This window comes from Ptychodera flava, chromosome 8 (assembly GCF_041260155.1).
Source record: "Ptychodera flava strain L36383 chromosome 8, AS_Pfla_20210202, whole genome shotgun sequence".
NCBI lineage: Eukaryota > Metazoa > Hemichordata > Enteropneusta > Ptychoderidae > Ptychodera > Ptychodera flava.
Window position 1 is genome coordinate 17959577 of NC_091935.1, and position 21138 is coordinate 17980714.

At 36.5% G+C, this 21138-nt stretch overlaps 2 protein-coding genes across 2 annotated transcripts; one reads left to right on the forward strand and one right to left on the reverse strand.

The window, feature by feature from the left end:
• Window positions 1-1297: 1297 nt before the first annotated feature.
• On the reverse strand, window positions 1298-6001 carry LOC139138705 (transmembrane protein 53-like). The gene has a single exon (XM_070707209.1). The coding sequence runs from the start codon at window positions 5980-5982 to the stop codon at window positions 5122-5124; it is 861 nt and encodes a 286-aa protein (XP_070563310.1). The 5' UTR covers window positions 5983-6001; the 3' UTR covers window positions 1298-5121.
• A 271-nt stretch (window positions 6002-6272) lies between these two features.
• On the forward strand, window positions 6273-20108 carry LOC139138704 (armadillo-like helical domain containing protein 1). The gene is made up of 11 exons (XM_070707207.1): window positions 6273-6737; window positions 7666-7734; window positions 10497-10663; window positions 11796-11992; window positions 12864-12948; window positions 13476-13595; window positions 14261-14333; window positions 14917-15046; window positions 15800-15877; window positions 16909-16990; window positions 18068-20108. The coding sequence occupies exons 1-11, from the start codon at window positions 6532-6534 to the stop codon at window positions 18085-18087; spliced, it is 1227 nt and encodes a 408-aa protein (XP_070563308.1). The 5' UTR covers window positions 6273-6531; the 3' UTR covers window positions 18088-20108.
• Window positions 20109-21138: the final 1030 nt, after the last annotated feature.

The window sequence follows — 21138 nt, forward strand, 5'->3', positions numbered from 1 at the left end:
GTTGGCGATTGATTAAAGTTAAAACATGTTTGTAACCTTGTTATTCTGAACAAAAGATCCTGTAATGAGGCTTTCATGCATGATACCTAGATGCATCATTTCAACATAGTTGCAAAATTTAAATTTATAACAATGAATATCGTAAAATTTAAATTTTGCAACTATGTTGAAATGATGCATCTAGGTATCATGCATGAAAGCCTCATTACAGGATCTTTTGTTCAGAATAACAAGGCTTGACCTATTGACAGAATAAAGATGTTCCCAGTCACTGTCTGGAGGGAGCGTGTACTGGGTCAATGATTGGGTGGTGATTTCAGCTGTGACATTTTAGAATCATAAACTCATGACAGTTTTGTTTCAGGGTCTCTGTTGTGGAATGTTTCAGCCATTCTGTACAGAATGAAGTAGTTGATTAATGGATGGGAAATATGAAATATACAACAGTTGCAACCTACACGATCTACATGCCATGCAGTTGGTAAAACTTGGAGGCAATACTGGGACAATCTATGTAACATATGTACTATTTAAGCAATAAACTGTACCCAGTGATGGTCTACTATGAGATTTTGACCAGTTCAGGACATATGTGCACAAGCGATATCATTTGCATATATAGAGTGAACTGGTCAAAATCGAGAGGTATTCCCATTACCGACTTGGTTTATTACTGTAATATCATAATATTTGAAATTCTGGCTTGAAACATCAAAACAGGAATTTTTGTCAAGCTGAGAGCTTGTGCCTGTTTCAACTGTGCTATATTGCAAATACAGCACATTTATTTGCTTGTTTCAACCAATCAGATCACAACTTGCGCCAACAATATACTGGTATGATATAATTAAAATTATATCATACCAGTATATTGATGGTGCAAATACAGTGATCTGATTGGTCGAGACGCGAAAACTGTGGTATATTGGCGATATACCACGGCTGGCATGCGCACTAGCTCTCGGCTTGAGGAAAAGTCCTTTTATGACGTTCCATGCCAGAATTTCAATATACTGTTATGATATAATAGCAATAAATCACAACCAGCGACAGTATACCACTCGATTTTGACCATTTCACTTCATATATGCACTTGCTATCGCTTGTGCATATATGTCGTGAACTGGTCAAAATCTTGTGGTATACCATTGCTGGGTGTGCTTTATTGCTTAAATGTGTGATGATTGTACTGGCTGGCAATGACAGAAAGGCACATCTTTAACATGATCTGAAATCCCTCAGTTGCAGAAAAGGTAAATGCATACAGAAAGAAAACAGTCAAAAATATGCAGCCCACTCTGCTTCAGAAAATTTAGTTTTTGCAACGTTCACTTCAAAACATTCAAATTGTTAGAGTTTCACATAGGAATGTCAAAAGAATCAACTACAAGGTAAATTTGTTCAGAAAACTGTGTTAAATAGGAAAGGTGACAATGATGATATTGTAAATTATTCAAAATGCAACTTTCATGACAATTTGAAAACAGTTTAATGTGTGATTAATTGCATTCATGCAGCATGGTCAGTGTACAATGATTTCATAACTGCGAAGCTACTTCTTCATAAGGATGGCGTGGACAACTTGATAGTAATGTTATGCTCCTTTGATTTCTTTTATTTTGGACCAAACTGCTATCGTGACAATTTTTTACGCTAAATGCACAACATACTTGAATCAAAAGGAGCAAAATGCAGGTTTTCCCGAGTACATCCATCGTCATGCTCAATTTTGCAACTTTGCAAGTATCTATGTATTTGAGGGGATGAAACTTGATACTTCAAGTTAATGGACGAAATCGCATTGTTTGGATTCGTATGAAAATCAGAAGTCTAAATGTGTGTGACTGCACCAGTATGTGTTCATCTCAATTTCCTGCATTCAGGGCTTGTTGAACTTAATAACTTAAGATATGTTGAACTTATCACAGTAAACAACACAATAACATGTGTTTGACCATATTGTGTGCAGTAGATCATGGTCTACAGTTGAAAAGTTGATTCTAAAAGATTCACAAACGTCAAAAATTTAACCTGTTCACCCCCAATTCCCTTTAAACAGGTCCACAATTACCACTGATAACAATGAGTTTGGGCTAAACCATGGTGGTGAAAGGGTTAAATACACTTGTACAATTGAACAAACAAACAAATGAATGAAAATATCTGCAATAAAATTTGAAATAATCCTTGTTTCCTGTACACTTTAAATAACTCTGTCTTTGGAGAGATGGATGTACCATAGAATAGAGTGATTGACACTGAGTTACTGTAAAAGAGCAGAAATTGTAGAAAAGAAAAAAAAGTTTTCTTGTATCACTCTTGTGATAAATATTAACATGGCCTCTTTAACTGTGATTTGATTTGTCCCACATACAAACAATTTTATCAACACTTCTATGATCACACCAAAACTTTGAAGAGCAACACACATTACACAAAGATCATGAACCAATTTGAACAAATTCAAAATATTTGTAATGGAACATGAATTCTCATCTTATCAGCTGGAAATGTTCAACTGAATGTACCAGTATATAAAGTCAATCATAAAATTATAAAAGAATACAATAATGTTACATTAACTGTAATTTCATTTTCTATGCTGCAGTACGCATTGACAACTGTTTATTAATGTACTTTTACAATTGGACGGAAATTATAGTACCATTATGAAAATTAATATGTGTAGAAACTGTGTCAATGTATTGAAATAAGTACAATTGAAATCGGACCAGATTGTTGCCTTAACAAAATTCTTGTGTATACTATTTGATTGAACTAGTAGTTACTATAGTAGTACTGAATTATCTGAAAACCAATTTGAGTAAAATCAGTTAGCCCACAAAGCACTGATAGATATAAAAAGACACTGAACAAACAGGGTTGATTTGGAACGCAGGCATTTCTTAGTGAGATCAACCTTCCTGTCATAACAAACTTCTCCATACACACTCATCAAGCAAAAAATTACAGGATGTTGCGAGGATAAAAGTATCACTGCTTAACAGATAACACTTATCGAGGCTTCTTAAAACAAGTCATCAAGTATGACAATTCTTGAATCCATGCCACATATGTGACTGGGTCTCAAAATGTCTATATCTAGCATATAACTGGTGATGCCGTACTGCATATTTCACATAATTTGCCCGTACAGCAGTCCATCCAGCCAACTAAAAACAACAGGAATGTATCAGACTTGTTGTTGTAAAAAGGTTCAACCCATTTCCTGCCAAGTTCATGTTTCACCATCAGGTCAAGTTGTTAAAACAAGTGAACCAAACAAGTCCCATATGGTGCATTTTAACAAAGACTTGGAGATTTGAAGGTCCCTGAAGACAGAGATACTGTAAACATGATTTATACAGACTATAGCTGCTATAACATACAAAGCAAAGTGAGTGAAAATAAGTAAGGTTTTGGCTCAATACCACTTTTTACTGACTTGGTAGATGGGGAAGTGATACTGTCTGGCAGGTAAAGGGATAATTATACAATGGCAACAAGATTCATTTTCAATGGCATTTTGTTTGTTTGAATATAATGATAGTCTTCTTAAAGGGATGCAGTCGTCAGAACTGCACTCAAAGGTCGTATGGGACCCATACGACCAATGTCAACGCTGTATCCAAGGTACAATGGTGACTGATGAAAATTAAAACATGTCTGTCATAATCTACATCGTATGATTTAAATGTTGGAGCTATGATGATGAGATGCATCTAGGTAACATGCACGAAAAACATTGTTTGTAAACAAGAAACTCACACAGGTGCAGTTCTGACGACTGTTTCCCTTTAATTGTCTGGATTGAGAACAGTGATATGGCTTTCAACAATGTCACATGACAAAGTAATAAGCAGCAAATACAATACATGGTGACCAGTTGCTCAATTTTTATCACTAGGCATGGTTTTCCATAGCTTGGGAAACCCAGAAGGGTGCCAATTCACACAACGTATAATTTGAATATTCTTTTGTTGTGAAAATGGTGTTTCCACAGATAATAAAATATAAATATACAGCTGTATTACTGAAAAAGGGGTTGGCCTAATTATCAAACTCTCCTTGGGGAGAACCCTTCTGGGTAAAAACTTTGGGGGTAAAACAGTGTGAGCTGCTTTAAACAGGTGCAGCACAGTCAATTTCAAAAACTAGACATTTGGTTTGTATTGTAAGGCCAATAACGAATTTGTCAGCAACTGTCCAGAGTAAATTCAGTGGGAGGAAGGCAGAAAGAAGACAGGGCATTTACACAGTGCTTTTATATCTATTGATCAAAAGCTATCCACAAATCAAATACAAAGTTTTGATATTCAAAATCAATGCTCTCAATACATGATTCTTGTGTATGCAATGCCCTGATTTTGAAAACTGAATAGTACCGGTACTACTATTTACATTGAAGATTGTATTTGCTTTTAAATGTGTATTTGCATCGGAATAGATTGTGCAGAATAGATTGTTAAGAGAAGATCTGGCAAGTTATATTTCTGGTTTGTATTATGAAATTTGTTGTTATCATATCGTGGAGTATTCTTAAAGGGGAAGTTCACCACGGCTGGAGTCGCCTATTCAAGAAAAGCCATTTTGGCCATTCTTAACTCGTGCAAATTTTTACAAAAACGGAAAAAAATAGTGGTGGAAGTTGCAGTTTTAGGGCTTCATCAACTTAATGTATGAAGCCCTAAAATGCAACTTCCACCACCGTTTCCATCCTGTTTTTTTTGGTGAAAAGTCATGCAGGTTTTAAATGGCAAAAAGTGGGTTTTCTGGAACAAACCCCCCGAAGCTAACACATACGTAAAAATCTGCCTTGGTGAACTTCCCCTTTTAGCTTCCAATTTGGATTGGGGAACTGCACAGATCAGTTTGATCATAGACAGTGGAGGGGGTTCCCCCTCCACTGTATGGTTTGATAAACAAGCAGACAGAACATATTGAGGACACAAATTTGCAACCACATAACTTGCAATTAACGTCAACAAATCGACCAAATACACATTATTTGGATTTCAGTCGGTCATAAATCTATGATTACCAAAGAATAAATCAAAAGTAAGGCTTAGTACAGGCCTAACATACAGTTTTTATGCACACACATTTCTAGTTAGCCTAGAGTCAGGTTTTCAAACAGTCGTTGACAAACTGGACACACTGGTTTATGTATTCTTCTCGGTGTTGTACAAGCAGAGTACAGTGAGCGGAATCGTCCCAACACATCTGTCGAACGGGAACACCCAACACCCGACGGCGTTCGGCAAACTTCTCGACCTCGCTGTACGGTATGACGGCGTCTGCCTTGGAATATAGGAACATCTGCGGGTAACGTCCCTTGTCATTTTCCAGCGCATACATGTAACCTTGAAAGCCAGAGCCATATTGGCGAAGGGGTGGGAAAACCAGTCCAGCTATGCCTGACAACCACTGCGTGAGCACGAAAAACACAGCAATAGCGTACCTGACGACAGCGTTGGCCTGCATTCCGTTAACTAGCGCCCTGACTGCATTGATAATGCTCGTATGGGCCGGCGAACTGTCAAATATCACCCCTCCGATTTTGATGGTTCCCTGCTTGACGGTGTTGGGATCGTGAACAACTTCAGTTATGCCTCGGTACAGAAATCCGCCAGCATTGCTAAACACGTGAAAGATGATAACGTTATCCTCAAGTCCAAGATCGAAGATCAACTCGATGATCTTAAGAGACATTTCTTTAGGTTTTCCCGGTCGAAAGAACGTGTCTTCCATTGGTAGGCTATATCGAATGGTAGTGAAACGTTGTTGTTGGTAGATAGCGCTATACTTTGCAAGGTGCCGGTCCTGACAACCTGCCCAACCAAGGAGTATTACCACAGGTTCCGCCCTTTCTTGTTGAAGATCTGCGCCATCCCTCTCACCTTCTTCGCCGTCGTCTTCGGGAGAAAGAGCCGGTGGAAACGTAACGTGAAACTCCAGTTCTTCTTCACCCTCAGTCGCCATTTTGAACGCTTTGGGACGAACGGGCAAAGGGATCTCAATCTTTGTTAGCTGCAGGGGTAATTGCGCATATGCACACATATGGTTATAGGTTTCGTGCTTTAACAATTGCTTTTTGTTCAGCACGTAATTGTAAAAACCTGGTTATTTGTAAATTTTATTCGCAAAACAGCGTGAATAGTATCGAACTAAATAAATTGTACATTTTAAGGGGAAAGAAGAACCCCCATCATTAAATGGTTTCAGCCAAAGGGCATCCCTACCCACAATCCATTAGCTCGCGCATGCTAACTGTACTCGATAGCAACACTATAACAAACGAGGACGACTGGCTGTTTACGTTGAAGAAATGTGCTCATATACACGCTTTTTACTCAATATTTGAAGACACCTTCCCTTTCATTTCAAAAGCTGAAGTTGCTTTCAAAATGAATTGCGTTTTACGTCCTTGACGCATCTTGAAACTCGATCACAGTGCAGTTTTTACATTCGGCTTCCAAGTTTCACACCCGTCGCGGTTTCGCTGATAATTTGTACCCGGGAACATTTAAAATGTCGAGTGCGAAACAGACAACCGCTGTCACGAAAGTTATGGCAATGTTGCAAGAGTGGGACAAAGGCTCGAAGGGTGCCAGAGTCAAGATATTATCCAATTTTGTTTCACAGTGTAGCAGTGCAACGGGACCGGAACTCGAAGCGGAGTTTGCGCAGGCTGCAAGTCTGTTTCTTGCTAGGTTAACGGCTTGGCTGAGGCTAACGTATCCTTTACCTAACTTACTAGTACTTATCTTATAACAAGAAGTATGGAAGCTTAGCATTTGATGTAAGTGTTTTTCGTCTGTTTGTTTGTTTTACGTTTGTTTATTCAAAATTGAAGGAGTCTGTCATTAGCATAACTTGTTTCTGGCATTTGCAACAACAACAACAATACTAGCAGTAATGATGCGCTCTCTTTGATATTTTTATTCAAGAAATACTCAGTAATTCCCAGAGGAAACAGAATGTTTTGCAAATTGTAATGGATTAGTTTTTGCAATAACAACAAGAAAAAAAGAGAAGACAAAAATTACAAAGAGCCAAAGTTACAACTAAAGCTTGCGAGGAAGTTGACATTTTGAAACACAAAGTTGCTGGTGCTGCACACAAAATTTTAAAATTTGAACAGAGGTAAGAGTGAATGACTACCTTCATGGCACAGCTCACCTGTGTTGTCTTACAGTGTGTAATCATGGTGATTGGAAATGACATGGACAGTAGACATACTACAGAAGACACAACCTCTGGAAATCGAAACACAAGGTGCTGTGTGACAGATATAAATTATTAGTCTAATGATACTGAAATGCAAGATTGTACGAGTATGCTAGAATTGTATGTGGAACAGCTGTGCAGGCCACACATATAAACATACTGGATGTGAGTGGTGAACCAAGGAACTCCTTCATCTTGTTGGTGCACTATTTTTAGGCCGAGAATTATTCCCTACGGCTGAAGACTCATTTTCTTTCAATTTGCACATTCAAACCAAGCTGATTAACATACTTCAAGCATTAGATGTCGTCATCTCAGTCTCTTGTAGTGCAAATCATTTGGGCAATCGATGGAGTTAAACCTGAGTAGAACAGTCCACATGTTGTGTGATAGTTTCTGTGTGTGTTCCAACATACCTTAACATATTGACTGCAGATACATGGTGGGCACATGTTTAAACCTTCAGCTTAGAGCACTGACTATCTTTTTGTCATCATCAAGTGGGTAAGTAATGAACACACTCTATAGGAAATGTAGACCAGTTACATACAAGGTTCCAGAACAGGTATAGGGCCCTTCCAAAGTGTAGATCCTCTGCAAAAAAATTATTGGTAATCCCATTAGAGTACATAAGGATCAAGTGACAGTCGATTCGCATAACCTCTAAAAAATTGGATAGTACCTTCCAATGTACAAACACTTAGGTGTTTGCGGTCAAAATTTTTCTAATGAATGACAACTTAATGAAATTGGAAAAGTGTTTCTGATTACTTTCATCTATCTTTGTTTTTTGTCACAGACTTTAATAGTTTGGTGTTGAGATCTATCACCAGATGGTAAATTATTGCGTCACAAAAATTGCAGATGAATTCGCAAGATTTATGATACCGTAGCTTTTTATGACACAAATTTCAACCAAAAATACTTGCCCAATCCTTGCCCTTGAACCATAACATTGAACATTGGCAACTTGATAAGGTCGTCAATGGCTTGTGAAGCTATACGCTATGGAAATGCACATTCTGGCCAAATCCGTTTTCATCTAGTTCTCGTCAAACAGGTAACTTTATTACGTTCCTGAATGACAAAGTTAATTCTGTCATAAGCATCAACTGCTGTGTATTGATGTATCCATTTATGTATTTTAAGCTTTCTCTATGGCGAATATATCAATTGATCAACAATGGCCTTACTTTTCATAATTATCCCTCTCTTCATTTTTTAGCTACTATAGACTATAGTCTATAGAAGCTATTGGGATGGGTATCCGTCCGGCGTCCGTCGTCAGTCTGTATGTATGTATGTATGTATGTCCGTTTGTGAGGCGTCCGTCCACTCAAATATCTTGAGAACCGCAGTACTTACTGATTTGATATTTGTTGTGTAGATGAAAAATACGATTTTGAGAAACTGTTTTTTTTTAATTTTTTGATATTGTTGAAAATAGGCAAATTAATGCCAAAAAAGGTGTTTTTGGTAAAAAATCTTCTTCTTCATAACCGCTGGTCAGACAGCTTTGTTATTTGGTATACAGGTCCCTAGGGGTAACCCAACTTAGACTTGTTCAAATTGTGATGAAATATGTAAATCTGTATTTTTAAGGAATTTTTTTGTAATTTTTGGTCAAAATTTGACTTACATTGTATGTAATTCTTGTACTGTATAAACCCTATCAATTCACCCAGAAAAAAATAATTAATATGATTTTAAATAATTGAATTAATTAGGAAATCATCAAAGCCAAAATAATTTTAGTGTAGAATTATCAGAAAGTTCAACTTTTTTTGACAGTTCATAGTGAAATGCTTACCATCTTGGAGGATTAAAACATGTAAAGGCAACTTTCCTGAATCCCAACTTTGACATATTCTGAACCGTCATTTATTGTGCCCTGTATGTTATCTAAAAGAAATTGCTCAAAATAGTCAATAGAGATAGAGATAGAGATAGAGAAAGTTCTAATTTCCATTTATGGTTGACTTGGTAAGGATAAAATAAAATTACTTTTTGAGGAAAAAAATAGAGTGGTCAATTAAAAGAGTGGTCAAAGTGATAGGGTTTTTATGGTAAAGCTGGGCTGTATAAAGATTCCTCATGTGCTATTTATAGCAATTATGCAATCTGTGTAAACAGTGCAATGAAAGTGTAACATGATTCCTTATAATGCTTTTGATGACCTTGAACTTCTTAAGTTTCAAACCTTTGTCTCTTCAGTGTGCTTTCTCTGAGTATGTACAGTCTCAACTTATTAAACAGAACTCACAATGTTAATCAAAGATATCCACCTTCTTCATCAATACATGTGTCACAAAAGGTTATTCTCTACATAACTCAACAGAGCTCTGTCAACTGTTGAGTTGCTTGTTCTTTCAAAACCGCTGGTCAGACAGCTTTAATATTTAGTTTATTTGTCCGTAGGATGACCTTAGTGAGATAATTTCATACAGTCAGGAAATACTTAATTTTGTATCCATGTCTATAGTAGCTTCAGGGACTTTGGCCCTATGTTTACTATAATACCCCCATGACTCTTTATGTTATCTTTTGAGCATTTAACAAGTGAAACATAAAACTTGAAAAGAAGACTTAAATTATGGTGCAGTGGTACCCCCAACCCCCACTCCTCCAAATTCACTATTAGGTATTAAATCATACCAGTATATTGATGGCACAAATGCAGTGATCTGATTGGTTGAGATGTGAAAAGAACTGTCACAGTAGTATATTTGCGATATACCTTGGTTGGCACATGCATGAACTCTCGGCAAGTGCAAAAATCCTTTTTTGACGTTTCGTCCCAAATACTCAATATACTGTTATGATATAATAGCAATAAAGCACACCCAGTGACAGTATACCACTCAATTTTGACCAGTCTACTTCATATATACTCTCACTATCGCTGGTGAACCTATATGTCGTTAATTGGTCAAAATCTTGTGGTATACTATCGCTGGGTGTGCTTTATTGCTTAAATATTCTACAACTGTCAGTGCTTGTATTTAGAGTGATGGGATGTTATTGTCTGTCAGTCTGGAATCATCAAACAGGAAGAAGAAAGCATGTTCTGTTATTATTTTACAGGCATGGTCAGAATAATACATAATTCCTCAGGCTTGTAGCATCCAAAGCTTAATGTCCACTTTCGACATTCTATCACTAGTTTCCACTATTCTTTAAAGCAGTTCCACAAAGTTCATTCCGAATACCTAATGGAATAAAACTAGTTTTTCACCAGTTTTATCTTTTTTCCTCTTCACTATCAGCCATAAATTTTTAGCAGAATTCTTAGAAGTAGGTGGAGTGCTGACAGTGTTGGAAATCTTGGGTTTGAAACAAGCCAAGGAGGAAGACAAAGCCCAGGCACTGAGACTGCTTCAAAGCATAGCCACTGCAGGCAGGAAGTACAAAGAACTGATCTGTGAAAGCTATGGTAAGCTTCCCAGCTGTGTTAGTGACATCATTTCTGGAACTTAAACATACTAGGCAGTATGATTTACACACAATGATAAAACTGAATTTTGGACCATTATGATAATTTTGCCATGCTGGAGAATTTTTTGTTTCATTCATGTGACAATCTGGAGGGACTAGAAGCATTTGTGGTTTTACCAATGTACAAGTCTTGCATACAAATTCAAGCAATTTCTGGTCACAAGAAGAGTGTTCTCATTGAATATCAAAATGTAGTTATATACTTTCACCAATCATAGACCAACTTCTGCAGCCATGGGCAGTTTTCAATAACCTAGTGCCATATTAGAGATTGAATCAGATTCATCTTATCATAGTTGCTCAAGGGGCTGTGATCCCATTAAGGTAGAATGTGCCTCGGTGACAGGGAGATATTTGGACTCAAACTTTTACAATTCTTGTATGATCTACCACTTGTGGAGGGCTCATTTTAAAGCTCTTGGGGAAAGAAAAGTTTTTTCTGTCTTAGTTTTTTTTAAATTAAAAACTTTATGATCACCCATATGAGTCCAGTGATCTCCCCAGGATTTTCTGATAGAGTGGCGGCTAATTTGCATAACAATAAATGTAATTGTTATGGTAATGAGTTTCTATTGTTTACCAAAAATTATAGAGTGGCGGCCACCACTCTATAATAGCTCTTGGGAGAACACTGGAGTCACACAAGGATGACAGCCATTTTGAATTTAAAATATCGGTAATTAATAGGCAATTTGTTTCTCTCGTATCAAACTTTGCACAGTGAGCGCCAATTTTTATTCTTTAGTTTGAAAGAGAATGGTTGAAAGATTCCTTGAGGAGAGTTTGAGCAAAAGCTTAAGTCTTTCACTTTCGAGGTGCATACTACCTTAAAGCTAAATAAAATTGTCATGTCATGAACATCTACACAAACAAGATGAATTGAAGATTGCATGTAAGTGGAAGTTATCAAAGATAAGTGAAACTACTCAATATAATTGAACAGGAATGGTTTTATAAATATGTCAGAATGTTATCTGTGACTTGCAAAGTTTTGTTGCCTGAGGTCTTTGTGCATCTGTTGATGATAGGTACATGTAAGAAGGTCAGTTTTTAAATTCCTTATAACTCAGGTATCAGAGCAGTAGCAGAGTGCCTAGCAAGGTCAAAGTCGGAAGAAACACAGGACTGTGCAAGAAATCTCCTTCAGATGTTAGCACAGGGTAATCCAAAGTATGAAGTACAAGTATACAAGGGTTTGATTGCTCTACTGCCCTCAACGTCACCCAAAGCACAGCAAATGGCTGCACAGACACTCAGAATTGTACAGGTAAATGTGTAATGTCATAAATCACAACTGGTACGTCGGGAGCAGAACAATCCCACATCTCTCATAATCTACGTTCAGCGTGTAGAATTTTAAGTTTTGACTGAGGAAATTATCATTCAGGCAAAGAAAAAATGCTACAACTTATTGCAGTGTCTATGTTGTTGTTGTATAACGTTGATATACAGACATGAATTCAGTCAATATTCTTGAAACAGACGGGAAATAAGTCAGAGCTAGTAGCTGTACAGTACAGAGCTAGAGGCATACTACCAGTACTACGTGGACCAAGGTTAGCAGGGTGCGCCTTAAGTTAGGAATAATAGGCCACTTCCATGACCCCTGAGTGGCCTTACGTCCTGGCATTTTTGATAGCATAGCATCATATAACATAAACTTTTCTCCCATTTGTAAAAGAGAAAATCACAAATATTTGTTTCAAAATGACTTTGAGTGAATAAATTCTATGGTATGGTTGACCGTTTCATAATTTGAACTCCAAATGGCAAACGCATACCAAATAAAAATGCCAGGATGTAAGGGTCACACAGGGGTCATGAAAGTGGCCGATCAATAGGACGCTAGACCTCACGGTCACTCATGACTTTACACGGTACAATAAATTAACAACAAGTCACCATTATTTGTCTCTATGTCTTTAATGCTGTTAAGCTCATACAGAATGAGCCCATAGTTCAGTCTCAAAATTGTTATCAGAAAATGCTTGAGAAAATCATACATTCTGATAATCTGATTACTGGTATATTGAATATTAAGCAAAAGGTCACTTTTATCCATATAATATTATATTGTATTATTTTATCCATGCACATACATTTTTCTGACAGAAACAAACCTTTGATTTCTCCATCAGCCCATTGTTGGACAAGCAAATCCCAACATTGTAGAGCCACTGATCAACCTACTGAGAACACTCCATTTAGAAGTACAGTATGAAGGTAAGTTTTGTTATGGTGGCAAAAGCGCCCTCATAGTCCATAACTGAGAAAATTATTCAGTTAATTTTAACAACTTCTGAAGTCTTATCAAGTATGAAGCTTGCGATTCAATTAGTGATGTTTCAAATCTTCTCTGTAAAATTTACTTCTATGAACTTCAATACTTTAATGTTGACAAGGTATTTTTAAGAATTTTGATCAAAGTGAAAACAAAAGTTTTGTTTTGTTAGGTAGCTTTATTTTGGTCAAAATCCCAATGCTCAAACCAAATTGAAAAATTTTCAACTGACAGTGAGCTTTGACAATTATGGGGGATTAATACAGGATTTATCTCAAGCAAAGAAAGAAATGTTGCATAAAAAATTACACAGTCTGTTTTCAACAATCAAAGGGTAAGGTTCTAACACGATTGCTTAAAACAGACAAGAGTGAAAATAGCCAGTATTAACAGCTCTCAAAGCAATGACGTAGTTTATCAGTAATTAGCATTGCATTTAAATCTATTCTTCATGTTGTTTGTGTGCCAGCCATTGAACTCATCAAAGATTTAATGAAGTATGAAGTTCAAGAACAGCTGTTGAGGGGATTGGTTCAAGTCTTGATACCAGCCAAGGAAGATATGATGAGGAGACCAGAGATCCTTGATGGTGAGTGCAAACTTTTGAGTCTTTGTCTTTTATAACGTAAACTTCCAACTGTTTGCAGAAAAAAGTTGGTGTTAATAAGTTCATGCCAATTAGTGCCAAAGTCTGTTTGTCCTATAGTTCAGGTGCTTTTTTTGCACATTACTGTTCTCCCATAATTTACGTCTATTATGATAACATGAACTGCCAATCGTCTCCAAGTTTAAAATGAATGTTGAGTCAGAGAGCTGTGATATTTGTCTTCATTGACATTTTTTTGACAAACATTGATGTGTAAAAGAATTACATTGTACTTTGTGTTTTAGTAGAGAAATAAAATGCTTTCAACAAATATGCTCCTGTAAGAATTCTTAACACAGTGTACTTGTGGAACTTCAGGTGAAATTTAATCATCTATTTCACACCCATATTTTCATGGAGTCAAAGTTTGCCTTCTCTTTTAAAATTTCAAAAAGAACTTCTTCTCACAAAATGATACATGGCAGACATGGCATCTTGATCAGGATTAATTTGTCCAACTAAGAAGTGCATGTGGAACAGTTGTTGAACCTTTCACTGGCTAGCTCCTTGACACTTATGATATTTCAGTCATGTAGGAAATTGAACTGTGCATGGACAATGTCAGATATTCGCACAGCGCCCTCACCGTTGATGTTCTTCATTTTCAGATCCTGATGCACCTGAAATGAAGCAACCTCTGCCAGTGTTTGTACAACAAGCTGCAGCTGCCAAGGTCATAGGGTGAGTTTTTTCACCAGTGACCCACTTCTTAGTTTAATCCGGTAACATTCTAGCAAACAACAGCAGACAAGAAGGATGCTTAGAAAAATAACTCAAAGTATTCAGGAGAGAGTGCCCCTGAAAGTTAGAAATAAATCATCCTTTGTTCAATTGTTTAGTCCGTCCTTTAAAGTTCATATGTTACTCACTGGCAATATTGAATAGTCTTGAACTTGAAGTCTCTTCAAAGAGAACATAACTTATTTCCAACATCTTTTCTGTACATGGTTACTATAGCCTTGTTTCTGTAGTTTTACTTGATGTGTCAATTATATCATTTTGCTGTACATGCTTGAAGCTTATTGAAATGCTCAGTGTAAGGTGAATCAACACAAGTTGCATACATCATGGGTTAAACCAGCCAAATACTTGGTATTTCACCATTACACCACACTGAACACCAGATATGTCACCATTCCACCATAATGTAGACAGTAGACCAAAAAATTTGAACTAGAATAAGTCACTGTACTATCTTTCATTGTAAAAGTTTGCATTCATTCCTGAATCTGATTGTGACATTTTTTCTTATGTGCTATTCCAGTATTCTAGTCAGGGAGTTTGAAGACATTGGTGAGAAGCTGATTCAGTTGCGGGTTGTGCATAATTTAATGGTTGCCATGGGCAATGAAGACCATGCTGACAGCCAGAGACAAGCCAGCATAACTCTAGAGGTTGGTTTTATACAGAACATTGTGTGTCGCTCATCCAGGAATGCTACTTTGCTACTTTGTTCCACTGACCTGAAATCATTATGTTCATACTGTTTTCTGTGAGACTCTTTGTTCAGTTTGTACTATTACAGAGAATGCAACTCGTTTGAGTTGAGGTGGCGTTGCACTTAACCAACACACATTTTTTCAAAGCAGTGTTTCTCATCAAATATGACATTAAAATCTCCTCATACTATTTGTACTTTCAAAAAGCAGAGGATCTAGAGTTTAGAGTATAGTGGCAGTAGTTTACTCAAAGAATGAAGGATGTACATATTTAGAGTAGAAAATCTCACTTTCCGTACTAATGATAAAAATTGATTTAAACCAAAAACGTGATACTACTTTATGAAATTTAATATCTTATTTGAGACTTGAGTATATGGAGAAAAAAAACGACAATTTATTTTGTTTTGTATTATCTATTCCCATTCTTGAATGGCACGGGTGAACAGATTGACATTCAAAGAACAGATTATTATCATGATAAGCTAAAATGAAATGAAATGAGTCTTTATATTCAAAATGTAAGAACTTTATTGTGAAAAAATTGTTTTGTTATATAGTATTTAGAACAGAATGTGATTACAGAATACAAAAAAATGAAAAACATTAGAGATGGGGAAATTGTGTTTATTTCAGATTGCAAGCCTACCAGTGTTAATAATGGCCTCCTAATTTCCAGCTAAGTGAACTTTGACCTTTTTGTTTCAGTTCTTGACCTCATCTTATCCTGTAGTGGATGAACATGTCAAAGATGCTATGGGTGAAGCATTGTATCAAGCATTTATTGTAAGTGGAATCGTAAATGTTGTGAAACTTGTCCAAACAACAACGAAACTTTCTCTGAAATATAATCACAAATCAAATCCAGTAAATATAATATTAAAATAAACTGTTGTAGTGTGCAGGATAATTCAAAATACTCTTTCTTTTCACTGATTGCGTTAACAATAACAATACTTGTAGACACTGTACTTTTAAGGTAGTATGCGCCTTTAGGACAGCTTTTTGATGCCCAAATTTTTCAAATATGTTTCTGACTTACCACTTGAGTGGGCTCATTTTAAATCTCTTTGAGTAAAAAAATATATTTGCCATCTCAGTTTTTCGAAAAATCAAAAATTTAACTTTTCCCCATAGGGTTAATACAGGGATGATGGCGGCCATTTTGAATTTCAAATATCTTTAAATCTTTGGCAGTTTGTATTTCTAGTTGCAAAATTTACAGAGTGGTCCTTGATATTTATGCTCGATTTGGTAAGAGTATGGTTGAAAGTCTCATCGAGGAAAATTTGAGCAAAAGTTCAAGCCTTTCATTTGCAAGGCGCATGCTACCATCAGTCACTTTTCAATGTGAAAAACTGTAACTGATTGTTTCTGTTTGAGTAATGATGGATCTAAATCTTGTGTGTACATAGTACTCAAAGAATTACTATCAATTGAAAATTCTGAAGATTCAACAAATAGGATATCAGTAGAACAGAAAAGTACATGCGTACCATGGCAACCATGTCATAGATTTTTGCTCCACTTTACTGCAAATAACGTGTGCAGTCTGTCAAAACAAACTCTAATTTGGCTGAGCCCTCTCCTTCAGATTAGCACTGAGAATATAGGTAGTAAACGGAAACACTTATCATTACTCAAGTAACAAAGTCTTTGTTTAGCAATATCAGAGGAAATTTGGGGACACTAGCAGGGAATAAACATGTAAATTTACTGTAAAAACCAGGTGAATATGATGTTATTTGCACTGAATTGAACACTCATTGCACAGTGCTTTCCTTTTTTGATCACTTTGTTTTTTGTCTCTGTCACAGTCTGATCCAGAAGCCCTATACCTGTCCATGGATGCAGTACAAGCTGATGTTCTGCGCTCTAACAAAGTCAACATTCCAGGCAGTAAGTAGTCTGTTATGAATTTGATTCAATAACACAGACCAGTGTCTGATATTTCTATGTGTGGTATCAATGAAATCGAAAAGACTGTGACTTGGAAAATTTTCTGCACATTTAATAATAAATATAAACACCGTAGAATATAACATTTTCTTTTGTGTTGCGTGCAGTGTGGGAGCATTTTAAGTCTATTTCTCTTTTAGCAATTAGAAAAAACTGTGAACTTTTTTATTTTGTTATAATGGTGATTGTATCAAAGGAACTGTGTCTTTGTATGTCAGTTTTCTCTGTGTATTCCTTGACTTGGAGCTGAATGACCTTTATCTGTGTATGTGAAGGTCATTTAAGGACAGAGTGCCATCTGTTATGAAATTTGGTTTCTGTAATTCCATATTAGAAGAGAATTCTTCATTCCACAGGCTGAAATGTGCTTATGTTGTATATATCCATCAAGTTATGCCACTGATACCATATAGAAATATTCAGATGCTTTGTCTTGAAGCATTGAGTGATTCTCCTCCCACCATGCCTGTGATTGTAATAACAGAATTTCTCATAAAATAAATACAACTTTGACTCACAAAAACAACATTGACCATTTCAAGCTTAAGTGTATCTTTTACTCAAGCAATTGTCCATGACTTGTTTTTGTTTGGTTTTAATTGGACAGGCAGATCTGTTGCTTGAGGCACTCCAACAGTGAGGAGCGCCCTCAAGTGACAGATTTCCCAGCCCAAGTTTGGTATGCAACTACAAAAACTAGACCTATCACCTGTTACCAACAACTGTAACCCTTAGCTATACCATACTACTGGTAAATATGTATATCAAACACACTTCACACAGTTTTTCCATCATTTCCAAGATCCCGTCATTTTTTATACCCACCTTCCTCCTCATTAATGAATACATATTTTCCCCTTCCTGCCAGTCAGCTGGTACTGTTCATGAAAAGAGTGATGCTGTCCATGTGTACAGCATGTGACTGCGAGATGGCTATTTGTCTTGCAATAGTGAGCAATATAGCAGGCTGTTTTATTCCACTGACACTCATTGTTTTATCATCCGTCAATCTTTCAGTTGTGGAGTTGAAAGAATAGTATGATGTTGCAATGCTGGAATGGCTGTGCAGGACTGGTTTCAGATGACATCTGGTAGGTTACAATGCGACCATATTGAATCGTCCTGCTCATGCAAGATTCCATCGTCGTAGAGCCTCTAAACATGGAGTATTTCTTCTCAATTTGATCTGAGAAATATTAAAATTTGTAAAAATTTGTAAAAAATTTGTTTTGCTTTTGCAATGAACATAATGTCACAATTTAACTGAGGGCTCCTCACTGTACAAGCCACTTTTTAGGTCTTATTGGTGAACTTAAAAACAATGCAGGGAACTGAATTTCATTGTAAATCTGTCTTTTCACAGCAACCTTATTCCTACTACCTGATGTGTAATTCAAATCGTATAATATATAATCTTGGGTGTTTTGGTTCAACAGAGAATGTATCCACCCCAAACAACAGCTGTTAAAGTATATGCATGAAAGAAATTGTCAAGTTTTCTTGTCTTGTTTCTGAACTTTTCAGGCTGAAAGGTTTCGATTCTGTAAATTTTGTCACGTTATAATTATGTGTGAGATCTTTGCCAGCCGCTCATCAAATGGACAATGTAGAACCCAACATCTTTAGTAATTAGTGTTTCGGTTCATTGTATCAACCAAAACGTCTTGATGCACCCAGTCATTAAACATTTGCAGAATCTTGCTCTGACAAAATGTCAATGGTTATATGAGTTTTTGTGAATGTTTTGAACCTAGTTTACTTCATTGCACATCAGCAACAACTAGAACTGCAATATTACCATGAGTTAATCTTCAGCTTAAAATTCCTCAGTGTGACGCATACGTATAGCATTTGAGCACAATGCAGTGTTCAACTCAGTGTAAAGGTATTAAGTGGGTCTACCGATATTGCCATTTGCATGGAGGCTCTCTACGTTTTTGCTGAAAGCTCGCCTGAAAGTTGGAAGTTTTTCTTTTCAGAGATGAAAATTGATTCTTCTACTTGATTTAGGACCTGAAAGTAATGCATGCAAATCTGCAATACATCACCTTGATTTGCAATAAGAAAGCACAGCACAAAACTTCCAATGCTGCCCATCGATTCGGGACCGGGACACTCAGCACAAAAAACCTCCTGTGCTTTATGGCCAACACTCTAATAGGTTACTTGTCCAAAAAATTTTTAATGTTGGTTATAATAAGCTTTTGAGAATAATAAACAATATCAGGTCTACCATGCAATTGAAACAATCAACAGACCTAATTATCGATTTCCCAATAAGTTTATAAGTTCCCCAATGTCAGCCAACTGAGTTTTCCAGTGTAATCTGTGTTGCATTTAGCAAGAGTCAGGACCGTATTCACCACACAGCAATGAGTTGTAGTGAAGCAGTGAACATGTCTCAAAACTTACCCAAGCAGCCATCAAAAGTTGCTACGTACTGTCCATAAAGGATTTTAACACATAGGTGAAATAAAATTTTCAAGGGTGGAGAATTTCTGTATTAATGTAAGCATAACTTTATGTAGAATTTTGTAAAGATTAACAATAGATGAATCATCCGAATTCATGCATCTGTCTCACCAATTTTTTCATAATAATTAGAATTACCCTATAATTCAAACTGGTTACATTTAACCTTTTCACCACCATGGTTTGACCCAAACCCATTGTTATCAATGATGAGTGTGGATCTGTTTACAGGGAATTGGGGTAAACAGGTCAAAGTACAATGATTTCAGGCATATTCACTCTTTGTTGAGTTACCTTGTACAATACTATGTCACTGTTATTTTAATGTCACTTTGAAAATTTCCAAATGTAGATATCTGCAGATCTCTGACCTTTGACCTTTGCAATCTTGAGTGGTCAGTTCAGGTCAGCTAATTGTATTGCATGGCAGTGTTTAGTTTGAAAACATCCAAATGTAAATATCAGTCCAGTGACCTTTGACCTTTGCAATCTTGAGAGGTCAGTTCAGGTCAACTAATTGTATTTGATGGCAGCGTTTTTATCTTAAATAAATGTTAAGTGTTTTCCATCAACACAGTCACTCCAATTTAGTTATCACTTCTGTTTTTTTTCTTCTGTTCAGTTGTTTGTTCTTGTCACAATTTTATTGACGGGATAATTAGCCAACTGCTATCAGGATTAACCATTGATATCAATGCGGTGAAAGATTGCCCAGAAGGGGCATACATTCAGTCTTAATTTTCAAAATTTCTCATTTGCTGGCTATTCTCAGTAAAATGGATTCTACACCATGTACCAGATCCAAACACGTTCCTTTCTATGCAGCAGCGATGTCCTGCAGGTTTCTAAATTGTGATTTAACATTGATTTACTTACCATACCACTGTTGGGGTTTTGCCGGAATGTAAAGTTTGCTGTCTGGCACTTACATGTAAGCTTGAATTCAAAAGACTTGCAAGTCCATTTAATGTTCAATGATTCATACAGACGTGAGTAGCTGAGTGTTGAGTTATTATGTTTAGACATGATGATGTGAATTGTATAAAGACAGTGTTTGTTTAATAGAGATGGACAACTGACATTGACATGCATGAATAGTGATGAATTCAGGTTGTTTTGCTGAGGCTGGTAGGAAACATGGTTACGCTTTGGACAGTCATTTGAAAGAGAGAGCTGTGAGCACAACAAACAATGGCTATTGACAAAGGTTGAGACGACCCAAACTAGCCAAAATTAGCCAAACCACCATAAACGACCCATATCATCAAGTAAACGACCTAAAATAAGCACAGGGATGAAATATGTCTCAGATTTCTGGAGAAACCGCCCCAAAAACGGCGAAAACCAGCCGGCATTTTCGATCATTGCAAATTCCTATACATGCCATCAACGAGTTAAGGGGTTCGGTTTGTTTCTTCAATAGAGGGCGCTGTGCAAGATTGTTACTGCTTTTACAACGTAAAGTGTAGCACAGGGAATTTCCCCGTTGTCGTGTTTAGTGGCTTACCAAGGAATGAGATCAAAGTTTTTAGTTTATTACATTTTTACAGCTCATTCACATTTTTTTTGATACCAACATTAATTTATTTGAATAAATTCTACAAACCAAATATTAA